The sequence below is a fragment of the Phlebotomus papatasi genome, chromosome 1, assembly GCF_024763615.1.
Source record: "Phlebotomus papatasi isolate M1 chromosome 1, Ppap_2.1, whole genome shotgun sequence".
Classification (NCBI taxonomy): Eukaryota; Metazoa; Arthropoda; class Insecta; order Diptera; family Psychodidae; genus Phlebotomus; species Phlebotomus papatasi.
This window is the reverse complement of record NC_077222.1, coordinates 51,470,188-51,483,500: the sequence shown is the minus strand read 5'-3', so window position 1 is coordinate 51,483,500 and position 13,313 is coordinate 51,470,188. Positions and strand designations below refer to the sequence as shown.

At 36.3% G+C, this 13,313-nt stretch overlaps 3 protein-coding genes across 24 annotated transcripts in view; 1 reads left to right on the top strand and 2 right to left on the bottom strand.

The window, feature by feature from the left end:
- Positions 1-1,713, bottom strand: part of LOC129805730 (peripheral plasma membrane protein CASK) — a 518,962-nt gene extending 517,249 nt beyond the window's left edge. For 5 of the 20 annotated variants that reach the window (XM_055853911.1, XM_055853961.1, XM_055853852.1 and 2 more), the window contains exons 1-2: positions 1,483-1,691; positions 441-824 (exon numbers count right to left, since the gene is read on the bottom strand). In XM_055853911.1, the coding sequence (XP_055709886.1) occupies positions 441-499 (59 nt within the window). In that variant the 5' untranslated portion in view covers positions 500-824; positions 1,483-1,691. Of the gene's footprint in view, positions 1-440; positions 957-1,433 lie in introns of all 20 variants that reach the window. The other 15 variants (XM_055853894.1, XM_055853845.1, XM_055853951.1 and 12 more) reach the window with 9 other exon arrangements.
- The window catches only part of LOC129805928 (protein lin-52 homolog), a 149,626-nt gene that overhangs the window by 112,440 nt on the left and 23,873 nt on the right, over positions 1-13,313 (top strand). The gene's annotated exons all lie outside the window — the stretch shown is intronic.
- Positions 1,853-12,820, bottom strand: LOC129805824 (nuclear pore complex protein Nup107). The gene is made up of 3 exons (XM_055854017.1): positions 11,815-12,820; positions 5,875-7,360; positions 1,853-2,266 (listed from the first exon to the last, which is right to left on the bottom strand). Exons 1-3 carry the CDS (start codon positions 12,553-12,555, stop codon positions 1,905-1,907), a joined length of 2,589 nt encoding a protein of 862 aa, XP_055709992.1. The 5' UTR covers positions 12,556-12,820; the 3' UTR covers positions 1,853-1,904.

Below are 13,313 nucleotides of genomic sequence, written 5' to 3'. Positions count from 1 at the left end.
ATGAAAGCTATCGAGCTCATTAAGTTCTCGATAACACTTTCGTGTGAGAAATCCATTAAAAGAGATTTTTCTATTTATTTATCATCTCCCTTTCTTTTCTCTGAGCTCTAACCTTTTATCTCTGTTTCGTGGATTTTTTTTTGTTTGTGTGGGGAAAGGAGGGTTTTGTGAGGGTGGCAAGGGGGCATCGATTTGCTATCTTGGCAAACTGCTTCCTTCAAAAATTTCTCTGGTTGTGTGAAGCACGTGACCTCAAAAGGTTGTCTCCCATCTCCCGCGCGACTTGGGCGTTTTTTTTTTGAGCGAGTTTAAAACCCCCTGATTTTTCTCATCTTAATCATCATCATCATCATCATACCCTTGACTTCAATGGATTCCTCTTTATAAATGTGTTTCAAAATAAAATTGATAATAAAATAAATGAAAGATATTGCACTTACTTGCCAATAATCTCGCAAAGTTCGTAAACTTCGTCGAAAAGTACCTCGTCCTCTGCCATTTTTTTTTTCTTTTTAATTTCACTGATAATTTTTTCACACAAAAACTGAATTTATCTTCTTTTGGGGGCTCTTGGGAAAATGATTCTCAGGGGCTCAGGTTCTTTTGTTGTTGTTTGGTTTTGAAGAGGACAGAGCCAAGAGAAATTTGTTTGTGATTAATCCTCTTTGGTTTTGATACTCGCACAGATACTCAATTTTCGCGCACTTTTCAACACCACAAATTCCGTGTTCTCGTGCGCCTCCACAAGAGGGGATTACGCCCTCACTTGAGGTGGGTAAATTTGCTGCCCTGTTGAGGCTTTTGATCCTCAATTGTTTATATTTCTTGTGCGTGTGATTGGATTTGGGATTAAAATTGAGAGTTCAATTGTTGGGGCGCTTCTCTTTTCATTGTAATTTAATTGAAGGAGGGGGCTGAAAAGCTTGAGGGTGGCGGATTGTGGAAGACAGGAAGGACTAGATGGAGAGGAAAAATAGGAGGAAAATTAAAGGGAAAGGATTGTGTTTAGTGGAGTGGCCAGGTTATTGTTGTGATTCCAGTGCAAATCAGTGGAAAAAATCACAGGAATAAACGAAGTAGGGGGATGTCACGGACAGGACAATTACAAATGGGGGATGTTTCTGGCTGTGTAGAGATCCTGATGCGCCCCACAGAGCCGGGCGGGGCGGAAAGCACTCCAAAAGGGTTAGAATTGTAGAAAAGCTCGCCCTCTCAGTAAATAAAAAAAACAACGAGAAAAGCACTTGTCTCCCGGCATCCACCCGAGCACAGTCGCTCTCGCGGAGTGTTTGTCAGGAGAAAAGAACAAGGGGGGACAGTTGTCGAGGACTCCCTTTTTTATTCGGGGGGAGAGAAAATATGGCGTCAAACCACCCCAATTTTCCAGTGAGAGAGAGCCGAGCTTTTCCAGCACCCTCTGGAAGGCAACCCACCAACACACACACGCACACCCTTCCAGTGGGCAAACACCCCCTTTTATACTTTTCTCTGGATGTTTTGATCACTTGTGACTTTTCACTTGGTTTTTTCATCCACTTCGCACGCACCCCCACCGCCAACTCCACTTACAACTGACACCACGCGTCCTCAACAGCACGCCAAAACACCAATTTGCGGTATTCGGCACAAGATCACCGTGAAAATATCGCAAATTGTCGCCAGCAACAAAAACACACACACACGATTTGACAACCAGCCAAACTGTCAAGTGACAGAAAGTCTCCAAAATCTCCAGCCCCAACAAAACATCCACCACGACAATTCCACTGGACCAACCCAAGACAATTCCACCCAAAATCTCTAAAAACCACCCCTCAATTCCCCCGATTCCCCCAAAAAATCAAAACTCGCATTTTTCTTCAAAAATTACCAAATCTATTTTCTCTTTTTATCTCATTGAAAAATTACACCGTGGAGTAGCCCCAAGGGTCACATTTGTCATTCATGAGCGCCAATGAGGACTCTGCCACCTTCGTCAGTACCTCGGCCAATTTGTGCTGGGAAAAGAGTTCATAGAGCTGACGCTGCTCCGACGCCAATTCATCCACCAGACGGATGCAATCCCTGTACTCCCCACTCAAATGAAGGACTTTATGCAGCAGCAGAACAATTTCCGGGATACACAGGCGTCTCAGGGCATCCATTTGAACAGCACGCAAATCCCAGTCTTCCTTATCGGGAATCTCCACGGAATCCATACATTCGGGATCTACGAGCCATCCGTGGTCAGGAAACAGGAGGATATTGTACAGCAAATCTCTGGTTTCTAAAAAAAAAACAATTATTTTAAGAATAATTCTTGTTTAATAGATTCAAATATTTTAGGGTTAGATTTTATTCTAAGTAGATTTTTAAGGTTATGTTGACCATAACCTCACAGTTCTGACTAATTTCTTAGCTAAAAACGCTAAAAATAAGCTTCAATGGGTTTAATTCTGTTATTTTTGACAAAGAAATTAGTTAATTAAAGCAGAGGTGTGCAAAAACCGTTTGAAGCCGAACAAACGACATGAAACTTTTACGTCAATGGTCAAAACTGTCGAAACGCTAACCTGCAAACTTATACATTCTCGCTGAATCCGAAGCTAATTTGCTCAAGTTCACTGTAGTTCTTCCTATTTTATCGTGATTCTTTATAATTGAGCGCTTTTTGTAAAATTTACAAAGGCTTTGGCGACCAAAACTATCGATAAACCGGATGACATTTTGCCCCAAATGTCCAATTGAGAAAGTGCATTTTGACGTTTATCCGGTTTCAACGGTTTCTGCACACCCCTGAATTAAAGGAAGGTTATGAAAAGCATCACCTTTAAATTACAGATAAACAAACTTTTTTTTAACAAAATTCTTACAAATATGCAGTTATTATTTTCACAAATGTTGCCTATCAAGGACAAAAATAAATTTAAAAAAAAAAAGAAACAATTCAAGAATTTAGATATTTATTTCTCCATTTCAAAATATAAGATTCTAATCTTAAAATGTTTCATTCTTTTTATAAAATTACAAAAATAAGACAGATCCACTAATATTTCGTAACTAATTGTTAATAATCTGACTGCTAAGCACCTGCTTAGAGAATTAGGCCCAGTCCTTCTGAATGAAATTCTAGTTGTCAAATTACATTTTGAAATTTAAAAAAAAAAACTCTGTCTCGAAGCTAAAACATAACCAAATATCCAAAATTCGTACAATTGTAAGGTTAAAATTGGTAGTGGTTTTTGTTATTTTACTTCTTAAATAAAATTAGGAAGTCTACTAATGATTGATTTCAAATTTAAAAAAAAGGCAAGCGCATCAAATTTTAACCTAGCAAATGAGATCATTATTTCTGCTCCTAGTTTACGTTTAAAAATTTTTAGAATTACATTGAAATTGAAAAAAATGTATTAGGGCCCAGCAGATTAAGTTTCCAAATTTTCTATTAAATTTATGTAAAATGCAGTTATTGCAATAAAATTTGCGCTTGTTAAAAGTCAAAAGACTTTACATCCAAATATTATTTTGTGGTTAGGAGCAACATAACCACACAATATTCTTATCAACGCAATATTAATAGGATCCTTTTTGTGTCATTATACAAGGTATTTTAGAATTATTCAACCACATCTAAATCTTATATAAAAAAAATTATGCTTTGTAATTATGTCTGAATTAAGTAAACCTAACTTGAAACATAACCTCATGCTATTTATATGCCTCTATAACAAAATTGGAGTAAATAAATCTCACCATAATTTTAAAAAAAAACTTTGTGAGATGAACATAAACCAAAAATAACCTCAAATTTTTTTGTTTTGTTTACTTTCCCAGTTTTGTTGAATCTAACCTTAAAAAATAAGCAATATATTTTTAAAACGTGCAAAATTAAATCTGAAAGTTAATTTTTACAATTTGGAAGACAAAGTTGTGCATTTTAATATGATTTTTAATTAAAGGCTATAATCAAAATATTTTTTAATAAAAAAAATTCTAACCTAAAAAAACTTTACTCTCATTAGAAGTCAATGTAGTTTTAATTTTAAATGAATTACTGCAAGCAAAAACTATTTATTGTATATGCATTTTCCTATTAAAATATAGCTGGTTTTTGCTCTTGAGTGTCGCTTTGGAATTGCTCTACCACGCTGTGACTAAAGTATTTTAATGGACTTAAAAAGTCTACAGGGGACACAAGGAATTATTTTTCGTATTTTTAAGATTCAAACTGAAAATATTTAAACTTATGATAAACACAGCAATTTGGTTTGGTTTTGCCTCTCATTCTTATTTTACTAAGAAATTTAAACATTAAAGGTTAAAATTGGATAACTTTTCTGGAATAAAATAATTATTATTTAATATAACCTCAATGATCTCAAATTTCACATGTGTATTTGCCAAGATCGCAGAAATTAATTATTAATGTTTGGGGAATTTTGAAGTGCATTCTATTTATTTAAAGTCTGAATACATTTCAGAAGGTTATGTTCAACATAACCTTGCATTTCAGGCCAACTTCTGTGCTAAAAGTTAGCTCTATTTTCTGCGGCAGAAATTTAGTTCAGCAATTTCACTATTACGAAAACTTTCCTTTAATTGTAGATCAATCAATTTTTAACTCCAGAAACTTTAGACTTTAGATTTAGACTCTTTATTCGTTTGAAATATTAATAAAGTTTGTGTATTAACCTTAAAATACAATGGTTTCCTAAATTTTAAAAGTCAAATGTTTTGATACTAGAAAAATTATAGCATATATTGTAGCAAAGTTCAGATCGCTGAGGAAAGACGTCCCGTCAAATAATATCTGCAGATATCTTTAAGATTTCTGTAGAGAAAATCTACACCTCTACAGAATATCTGCAGATAATTCTGTAGATATTCTTACGAATTTTATTTGGGCTTGGGACAAAATTCGTCAGAATATTTCGGCAGATTTTCTGACGAATCTCTGACGAATTTCTGTAGATATTCTGCCGATTTTCTGTAGATTTTTTCTACATTCCAGACTTTCCAGACAAGATGTGTCAGAAGAGATGGAAAAATTTTTCACTGAAGTTTGCAAAATTCAATAGAGTTATTTTTTGTGATATCACGGTGTTTATATAAAATAAAGAATTCTGCGACGCCGTGTTACAAGTAGAGAAAAGTGAAGTGAAAACTTTAAGCAGAGTATTGACCTAAATTTCGTGTTTTTGTATCATTCCATGGGCGATTTTTAAAAAATTAGTATTTTTGCTCGCATCTTTTTACTTATTTAAAATGTTTAATCGGTAATGTTTGTTAAGCAGAGCATGCCATTTTCTTTATAACTCCTACAGTTTCTACATAAATCAACAATATTTTTGTGAAGTAATGGACACTATGCCGATTTTCTCGGCAGAAATTCTACCGAAAATCTGTAGATTTTCTGCAGAAATTCTGCCGAAAATCTACAGATGTTCTAGCAGAAATTCAGCAGAAAATCTACAGATTTTCTCTGAATACACTGGAATATACCGTTAAAATTCAAAAAACCTCAGAGTAAAATCGGCAGGTAGAATAATGATTTGACGGGGTACTTTTTTAAACCTTTCTCAATTCTTCTGTCTTCCTTAATTTAGACCTAGGTTAATTTTAATTCTTGAATAACGCTAATCAGTGATGCAACTGAAGTTATTCTTCGTTTCAGTTATTGGGAGGTCGCCACGGCAGTCAGAATTTCTCGAACCCTGAACCCTTTCGTTTACTGGGATGTAATTGTCTTCTTATTCTTCTATTTTACATTGTAGCTGTCAAACTTTAACCCTTGGACATTTTTCTATCTGAGATGATACTTTTTTTTAGATTTAGATCCCAAATAACCCTCGAATTCTGAATTACACCCACAACCTAAATTGCAAATCAACTCACCTCTTGTTTGTTCCTCAAGAGCCTCCTTCCACTGTGAAAGTTCTGCATTGTACGCCTTCTCTCTCTCCTGCTGAGCTACGCGTTCTGTGAAATTGGAACTGGCCTTGGTCTCTTGCGGTTCCTTCGGCCGGCTGTGATACAAGTGTGTCCAAGCATTGAACCCATCAATTGCCGCCAGGTAAGTCTGATGGCACAGATATTCCTTCATGGCACATTCCTCTCGCCACGGAATGTCCTCTTTGGACCCAAACTGCTGCACTAGGATGTCCAGGGAATCACTGGGAATGGACTCAATAGCCTGACGAACACTTTCAATCTTTCGGGCAGCAATTAGGGAACGAATCAGACAATTTCCCTGCCACAGCAATTTAGCTCTGTGCTGCGGATAGAATGTCAACCATTCCAGGGATGAGATTTTAACTGCATCTTCTTCCAGTTCAGCCTGAACTGTTCCTGGGTGATCACTTTGCTGTAGAATTTGCCGGACAGTTGTTGTTGCGATTACTTCGACATCGAGTCCCGCTTTCATGGCTTCCTCCAGGCACTTCTGACGTTCCGTCGAATCCCGGATGCGTTTTAGGAATTTAGAGAACAGCATCACTTGCATATCACTGGGCAGTGTAGCCGTGTAGAATGCCACAAGACGAGGATCTTGAGTGGAAAAGAGCCATTCAACGTAAGCTCGAACCACACGATCAGCCACATCTTCTCGATGCGAACGACCAATTTGCCGCATAAACAGCACCAAATGGGCCAAAAAACGCAACATCTGCCCATTTAGCTTCTCCCTGGACAACCAATTGCTGATCTCTCCCATCAATTCAGCCACATTGTCCAGTATGATGTACTTCACCACGGTATTCATGTATCCTTCTGCCTCTCGTCTCACCCTTTCGCTTCGATTCGCAGAAATATTCTCAAAGATCTGCTCAAGGGAAATCTTCCCCTTCCAGTACGGTTCCGGCATGGCAATGTAACTCTTCAGGCTACAATCTCTGATCTCACTCTCTACCCTGATGTCAATTTGAACCTTGAGATAGCTCCAAATGATATCCATCCACGATTGATCCGGCAGTGATAGAAGACTCTCAAGATGCCCAGAAAATACCCCAACAATCGCCCTTGTATACTCATCCCCAAGACGACTATCTGCCATCCTCCAGGCAAACTTCTTCCACGCATCCCTTCGTGGATTACCCTCAATCTGCACCTTTTCCGTGGTTCCACCCAAAACCTCATAATTGGGATCATGGTGCAGGCGCCAACCCTCCAGAATTGCCGCCTGCCATGGCTGACCGCAGTGTTCACATAGCGACTGTGCCTCCTCGATGCGTCCCTGACGAATCTTCAGGAATACATCGCGCATCAAACGCTGCTGATCCTCCATGTCAAAGTCATGGAGGGGCTTCTTCTCCCGAATCGGAGCATCCGGATCTAAACTCTCCACGATATCGCGTTTGCTCTTAATGGCAGTAAAATTGTCATTCTGCAAAAGAGAATTCACAAAATTCGTTTAAGGAACTGAAGCACCCCTACCGGAAATATGAAAAACTTATGATCAAAAAGGTTGTACAGTAGAGTCTCGCTATAGGCCATCGCTCTATAGTCCACAATTTATCGACCGTTGATTTCAAAACACTGATTTTATGTTAGGTTATGTTTTTTGTACGCAACAAGCATAATTATTTTAATATTTTTGGCAAACTTTATTAAGTAGTTGTAATAATTGTGATCCATAGAGAGCAAGGACAAGTACCACAATCGCAAAGAAAGTGGAAGCCGTCGAGCAATTTCAATATTAAAAGTCGTTGATAATTTTAAAAAATTACGTGGACTATAGTGCGACCCAAGTGTCAAATCTGAAACCAAATATGGACTATAACGAGACTCTACTGTAAATTCGTAAACGAAAAAACTATCTTGTGCTTCTCATTTCATGGTGTTGTTCCGAGCGTTTCAGTTTCTGACACGATAGAAATTACATTTCCCCGATTGTATCTATGTAAACAAGAAATAATAGGCCACGCCCCTTTTCGAAATGAAAAGTTCAGTCGATATAAACACAAATTTACTGACAGTGATTCAAATCCTAGGTAGGTCTGCAATATTATAACAGCGGTATCTGGCATAGAAATCCTGATAAAGACCGAAGAGGACACACTGGGGCTTTAAGCAGGACAGATGAATGGGGAGTGCATAATGGGCCCAAATTGAAATAAATGAGACGCTCAGAGCAGAAGCGGTCTCCTTTGTCTGAGCGTCTCAAATGATGCAGGAATGCTTCGTGGTACTTTTCTTTTGTCCATCTACTAAAACAGTGAGGAAATCTCCAAATTCAGAATCAGATTCAGTTCAGGATTCCTTTATTGTACCCTTTTGGGCTACAATAAAGGCTACAATTTTGGCTTTTGGGGCAAAATGTCATCCGGTTTATCGATAGATTTGGGCGTCAAAGCCTTCTTAAATTCCACAAAAAGCGCTCGATTATAAAAAATCACGATAAAATAGGAAGAACAACAGCGAATTTGAGCAAATTAGCTTCATAATTAAACGTGAAAATTGTCAACAAAATTTTTCGCCTGATTGAAAAAGGGCCGATTGAGCGAGAGTCTACTGTAATAAGATGGCTATGATTTTTCAAGTTTGACACGACCGACACGACAAATAAGTCAAATAAATCAAGTGGATCCCTAAAAAAATTTAAAAAAAAGATGGCAAAGCATGGTAGGCTTTGCGAAGTGCTCGAACTCGTGACTTAGATGATACGCCTTAATAGTATTTTCACATCATATACCGTTTACCGGTTCTGAACCGATTTGAACTGATTAATACATCGCTTCAAAACATTATTGCGCAAAACCTTTGAAATAATGTAATTGAATGTCGTATAAAAATTAGTTATCGGTTATGAACCGGTTCATTACCATTTCAAAAAAGATTTGTACCGTTTCGGTTTTATCGGAAATTCCAAGACCTTTCCAACGAGCCAAAAATGACCTTATTCGATTGATAAATGCGCTCTCTAGAGCCTTTTTAGCTTTTGACATCGAAAAATCGTTATAAAGAATGATTTAACGATATTTTCCTATCTGGACGAAATGTCCACCTAGGTAATCTCTAAACTAAAACATCTAAAAATTTAAAAATAAATCGCACGACGCATTTTCCAGCAATCCAAAAAACATGGTTTTAGAGGGCAAGGCTTGGGTTGGGTAAAAATAAGGTATATGGTAATGGTCCCATGGCCGACTTATGGGGAGGGGTCCACAAAAGTCCCAAGTCTCTATATCTCCAATCGTTTAGTCAGAGATATAGATTAATTCACTTTTTGCAATAAACGTTTGCACACTGTTGTTGACATTGTTGACGATTGAAGTGTCAGGAATATTGAAATTCGAAATGGCAGAATAATCAACGCTAAAGCGACGCGTATATGAACTTGCACTTCAGGTCTCCGGTAGATTTTCGAATAGTTGGCTTGACTTTATCTCTTCGAAAGGTTATTACTAAACGGAGCCAATAACTCTGTGGGCTTTTTAGGGACAGCTAATTATATATTTTTTATGGACGGGGTGGGGTTTAAAAAGTCTCGCTCCTAAATAAAAATAAATTGTCGTTAAACAACAAATGATACGCTACTTTAAAAAATACTAAACAGGGAAAAAAGAATTATGGTGGAAGTCGCAAGCCCATGAACAAAATGTATATTTCAACGCCTCTTTTGAAGTCACGCCCACTTGTGTGTGCATTGTGCCAACAAAAACTTCCGGATTTTAACCATTTGTTTTGCAGGATTGTTGCAAATTGAAAAAAATGTTCCAAATTCACTCATAGAGAGTCAAAAAAGTAGCCAAATTTTCAATGAAAGGGGGATTTACTATTAAATTATGTCAGCTGGTATTTGAAGAGAATCTTTTGGAGAATTATCCCCCAAAAAAACTTATTTTGAGTGCAAGAACTAAAGTTTTCTCGGAAAAACTCGAAAAAATTTTCTTAAATTTGAACTTTTTGAAAAATAAATAAAATCCTTTACTAGGACTTTTAATCTTAAAATAAAGAAACTGTTCTTAAAAAAAACTATTCTTAAATCCATTTCTGCTACGATTTTGATAATTTTGACAAATTTAGACAATAATGCAAAAACGTTCTCATAAACCTAAGTAGCTTTTCTTGACCGAAACCGCGCTTAAGCTTAAAAAACCCAAAACCGCTTAAGGCTTTCCTTGAAAAATCTGTACAAATCCAGTATCAATTCGCTTTTGATTATTTTAGTTTTTCCTAAAAAAAACCTATTAGTTTTTAAATACTGAATATTAGCTTTTTTAAGAAAAGGGGTTTGTAACGTTGAGAATATTTTTTGAAAGTTGTCTACAACGTTTATGTTTAAAATTCACAAAAATCAGATTTCATATCGATTTTTATAATCCCAAACGAGAACATTTCTCCAAAATGTATTTATTATGGCGCTGGCACACCTTTTTAATTGAGTGAAATTCAATCGATTGAAATTTTACCTCTCTTACTCTTTCAAATTGAAATCAGATATAGCTGTCTCTTTCTGTCAAATTCAAATTGAAATTTCAATTTCGAAGTTTGATTTCAGTTTGAACGAGTAGAGGTAAAATTTCAATCGATTGAATTTCACTAAATTGAAAAGGTGTGCCAACGCCATTATTAAACATTTACAATTGGCTTTTTCATTGTGGAAATTATGTGAAAATAGATAATGCACTTTTTCAATTGAAAATATCCCTAACCTTAATGGAAGGTGAATTAAATCTTAATGGCGCTGGCACACCTTTTCAATTGAGTAAAATTCAATCGATTGAAATTTCACCTCTTACTGTGCTATCACACTTGCATATTAAAATTTTAATGTGATTCACATTAATTGTCGCTGGTGAGAGTCCAAATGTGTAATTTGTGTATTTGAATCATTTTATATTCAAAATTTGATCTATTTGTTGATAAAAAGGTAGAGTTGGCCAGCAAAATTTGATATAAATTGATTTATAGCATTAATGCGAAAAATTAATGCGATTTTCTCTTTAATTTTTTTATTGTGAAAAATATTTATGCTTTAGGTAAATTTAAACTTATTTTTGCAGGCCAAGTCCACTTCTTTATCAATAAATAGAAAAACCCCAAATATTAAGTGACTCAAAGACACAAATAACATATTTGGACGCTCACAAGCGACAATTAATGTGAAGCACATTAAAATTTTAATGTGCAAGTGTGATAACGCCGTTACTCTTTCAAACTAAAATAAGATATGTTTATTTCTTTCTGTCAAATGAAAATTGAAATTCCAATTTCATTTTCAATTCCAATTTCAAATTTCATTTGAGGGAAAGAGATAAACATAACTTATTTTAGTTTGAAAGACTGAGAGGTGAAATTTCAAACGATTGAATTTAACTCAATTGAAAAGGTGTGCCAGAGCTATAAAGTTCTAACTGTTCTGGTATCAATTTAAGTGATATTTTATTTTTATTTATATAGACGGAAAACTGTCACTAGTCCCTACCTATCCTGTCCAAAAAGCATTCGAAAAGGGGCGTGGTTTAGTTATTTTACAGTGAAATCTAATTAGAAAATCGAAAACCACCTCTGCAAAATAAGTGGAATTTTTAAAAGTCGTTCTAAATTCACTTTTAAATTCAATTTAAAAAATTGCAGCTTCAAATATTTCTGTTTTTTTATGAAAAAGGGGAGGAGTCTAAAAACCAATCTTAAAAAATCGTCACTAGTTCAAAATCACTTTTTTGTCAGAAAATTAGGTCAACAAGCGATCTATGAACATAAATCAATATTTTTGGGTGGTAAGGATTAAGGTTATTAGATTCGTGATCTTATAGATCAATTACAATAGCCGTGATTTGTCCAAAAATTCAAAGAAAAATTTTGCATTTGAGAATGGAATGCGCGAAAACTCACCTGAGAAGCATTCTGAAGCTGATGCAGGGTATTCTCCCATGCGACAGTGTGATCCGTAAAGTGTCCCACTTGGATGGATGACTGCTCCAAGCAGCACAATTCCAGCCAATCCACAATTAGCTGGTACTCCCTGAGATTGGAATTGCTGGCGTACAAATGTTCAACGATTGTCTTCTCGCTCCCTCCGAGCGGAATATCGTCACAGTCCATGGCCTCCTTCTGCACAACCACACGATCACGATAGAGGGAATAGATCAGCCTCCAGACATTCCTCTCCATCTGCAATCCCTGAAATTCCTCCGACATCCCAGCGCGACTAAAAACTCTCTTGGACTGCAACAGCATCTCGTCGAGGGTGTCTGTGCACGTCTGTATGAGATCCTGGATAGTCTCAAAGAGTTCAGCATCATTGGTTCGTCCATGAAGAACCTCCAGGAATTGCGTATAGAGCTGTTCGGATTTTGCTTGTGGATTTACAGCCAGGGAATCTGGCCTCTCCACATCCAAACCCTCAAAAATTCGTCCAATATACTGCTTCACATCCTTTATCTGTCCCTCACGTCCCTTCTCGTCCTCCAGCAACTTCCGGATCTCATTGTTGGCCAGGCTAATTGATAGATTTCCATCGTAATTCGACGAAAATGACTCATCATACCGACCGCTGTCTTTCTTTCTGATTAATCCCTTTCGCGAGAGGACAAAAGAATCATCCATTGTGCTCTGGGATTGATTTAAATTCATATTTTCCGGGAAGCCTCCACAGGGAAGCCACGAGATCTAACCTCAATTTCGTGATGCAATTTTATGAACTAATTTTACACATTTAAATTTCTTCTGACTTTATGAATTCTAGTTAAATACGAAAGTTTAATCACTGCACTTTAACATACTTATTAAATATTCACAGAAAATGTACAATTTTAAGCCGAAAAAGCACTAAAAATCTTAGAAGACTGAGCCGGACGCTAAAGCAAAAATCTTCCAAGAGGTGAATTAATATGACGTCGCTTTCAGCGGGAGGTGAATAAAAACCCAGTAAAATGGCCATCTTTATTTGTGGATAATCCAACGATTCTTCCCATGGAATGTCTGACGACACCGATGAAACCGATTTTCAAAATTTTGATTAGCAACTTTTTAAGTAAAAAAATGAAATTAACTAGTAAATAATTTGAAATACATTAAAAAAAAGTAAAATACTTAAATATGATTCGTGATTGTTTTTTCTTTGACATTACGTCAGTTAAATCAGCATTTGTCGTAATTTCCTTATAACAACTTTTCAGGAGACAAAATTTTCAGTTCAGCATTATTTTTCTTAAAAATGAGCCTCGGATGCGATACTTTTGAGTCAAAATAATAAAAGTGGCACTAATAAACTGTAAGTTAACTCGAGAAAAACTTTATAAAATGATTTAAAAGCTGAGATATTGAGATATATATGTCCGATGAAACACAATAAGATTTTATCGTAACTTCCATCGTTTATGAAGCCGTAA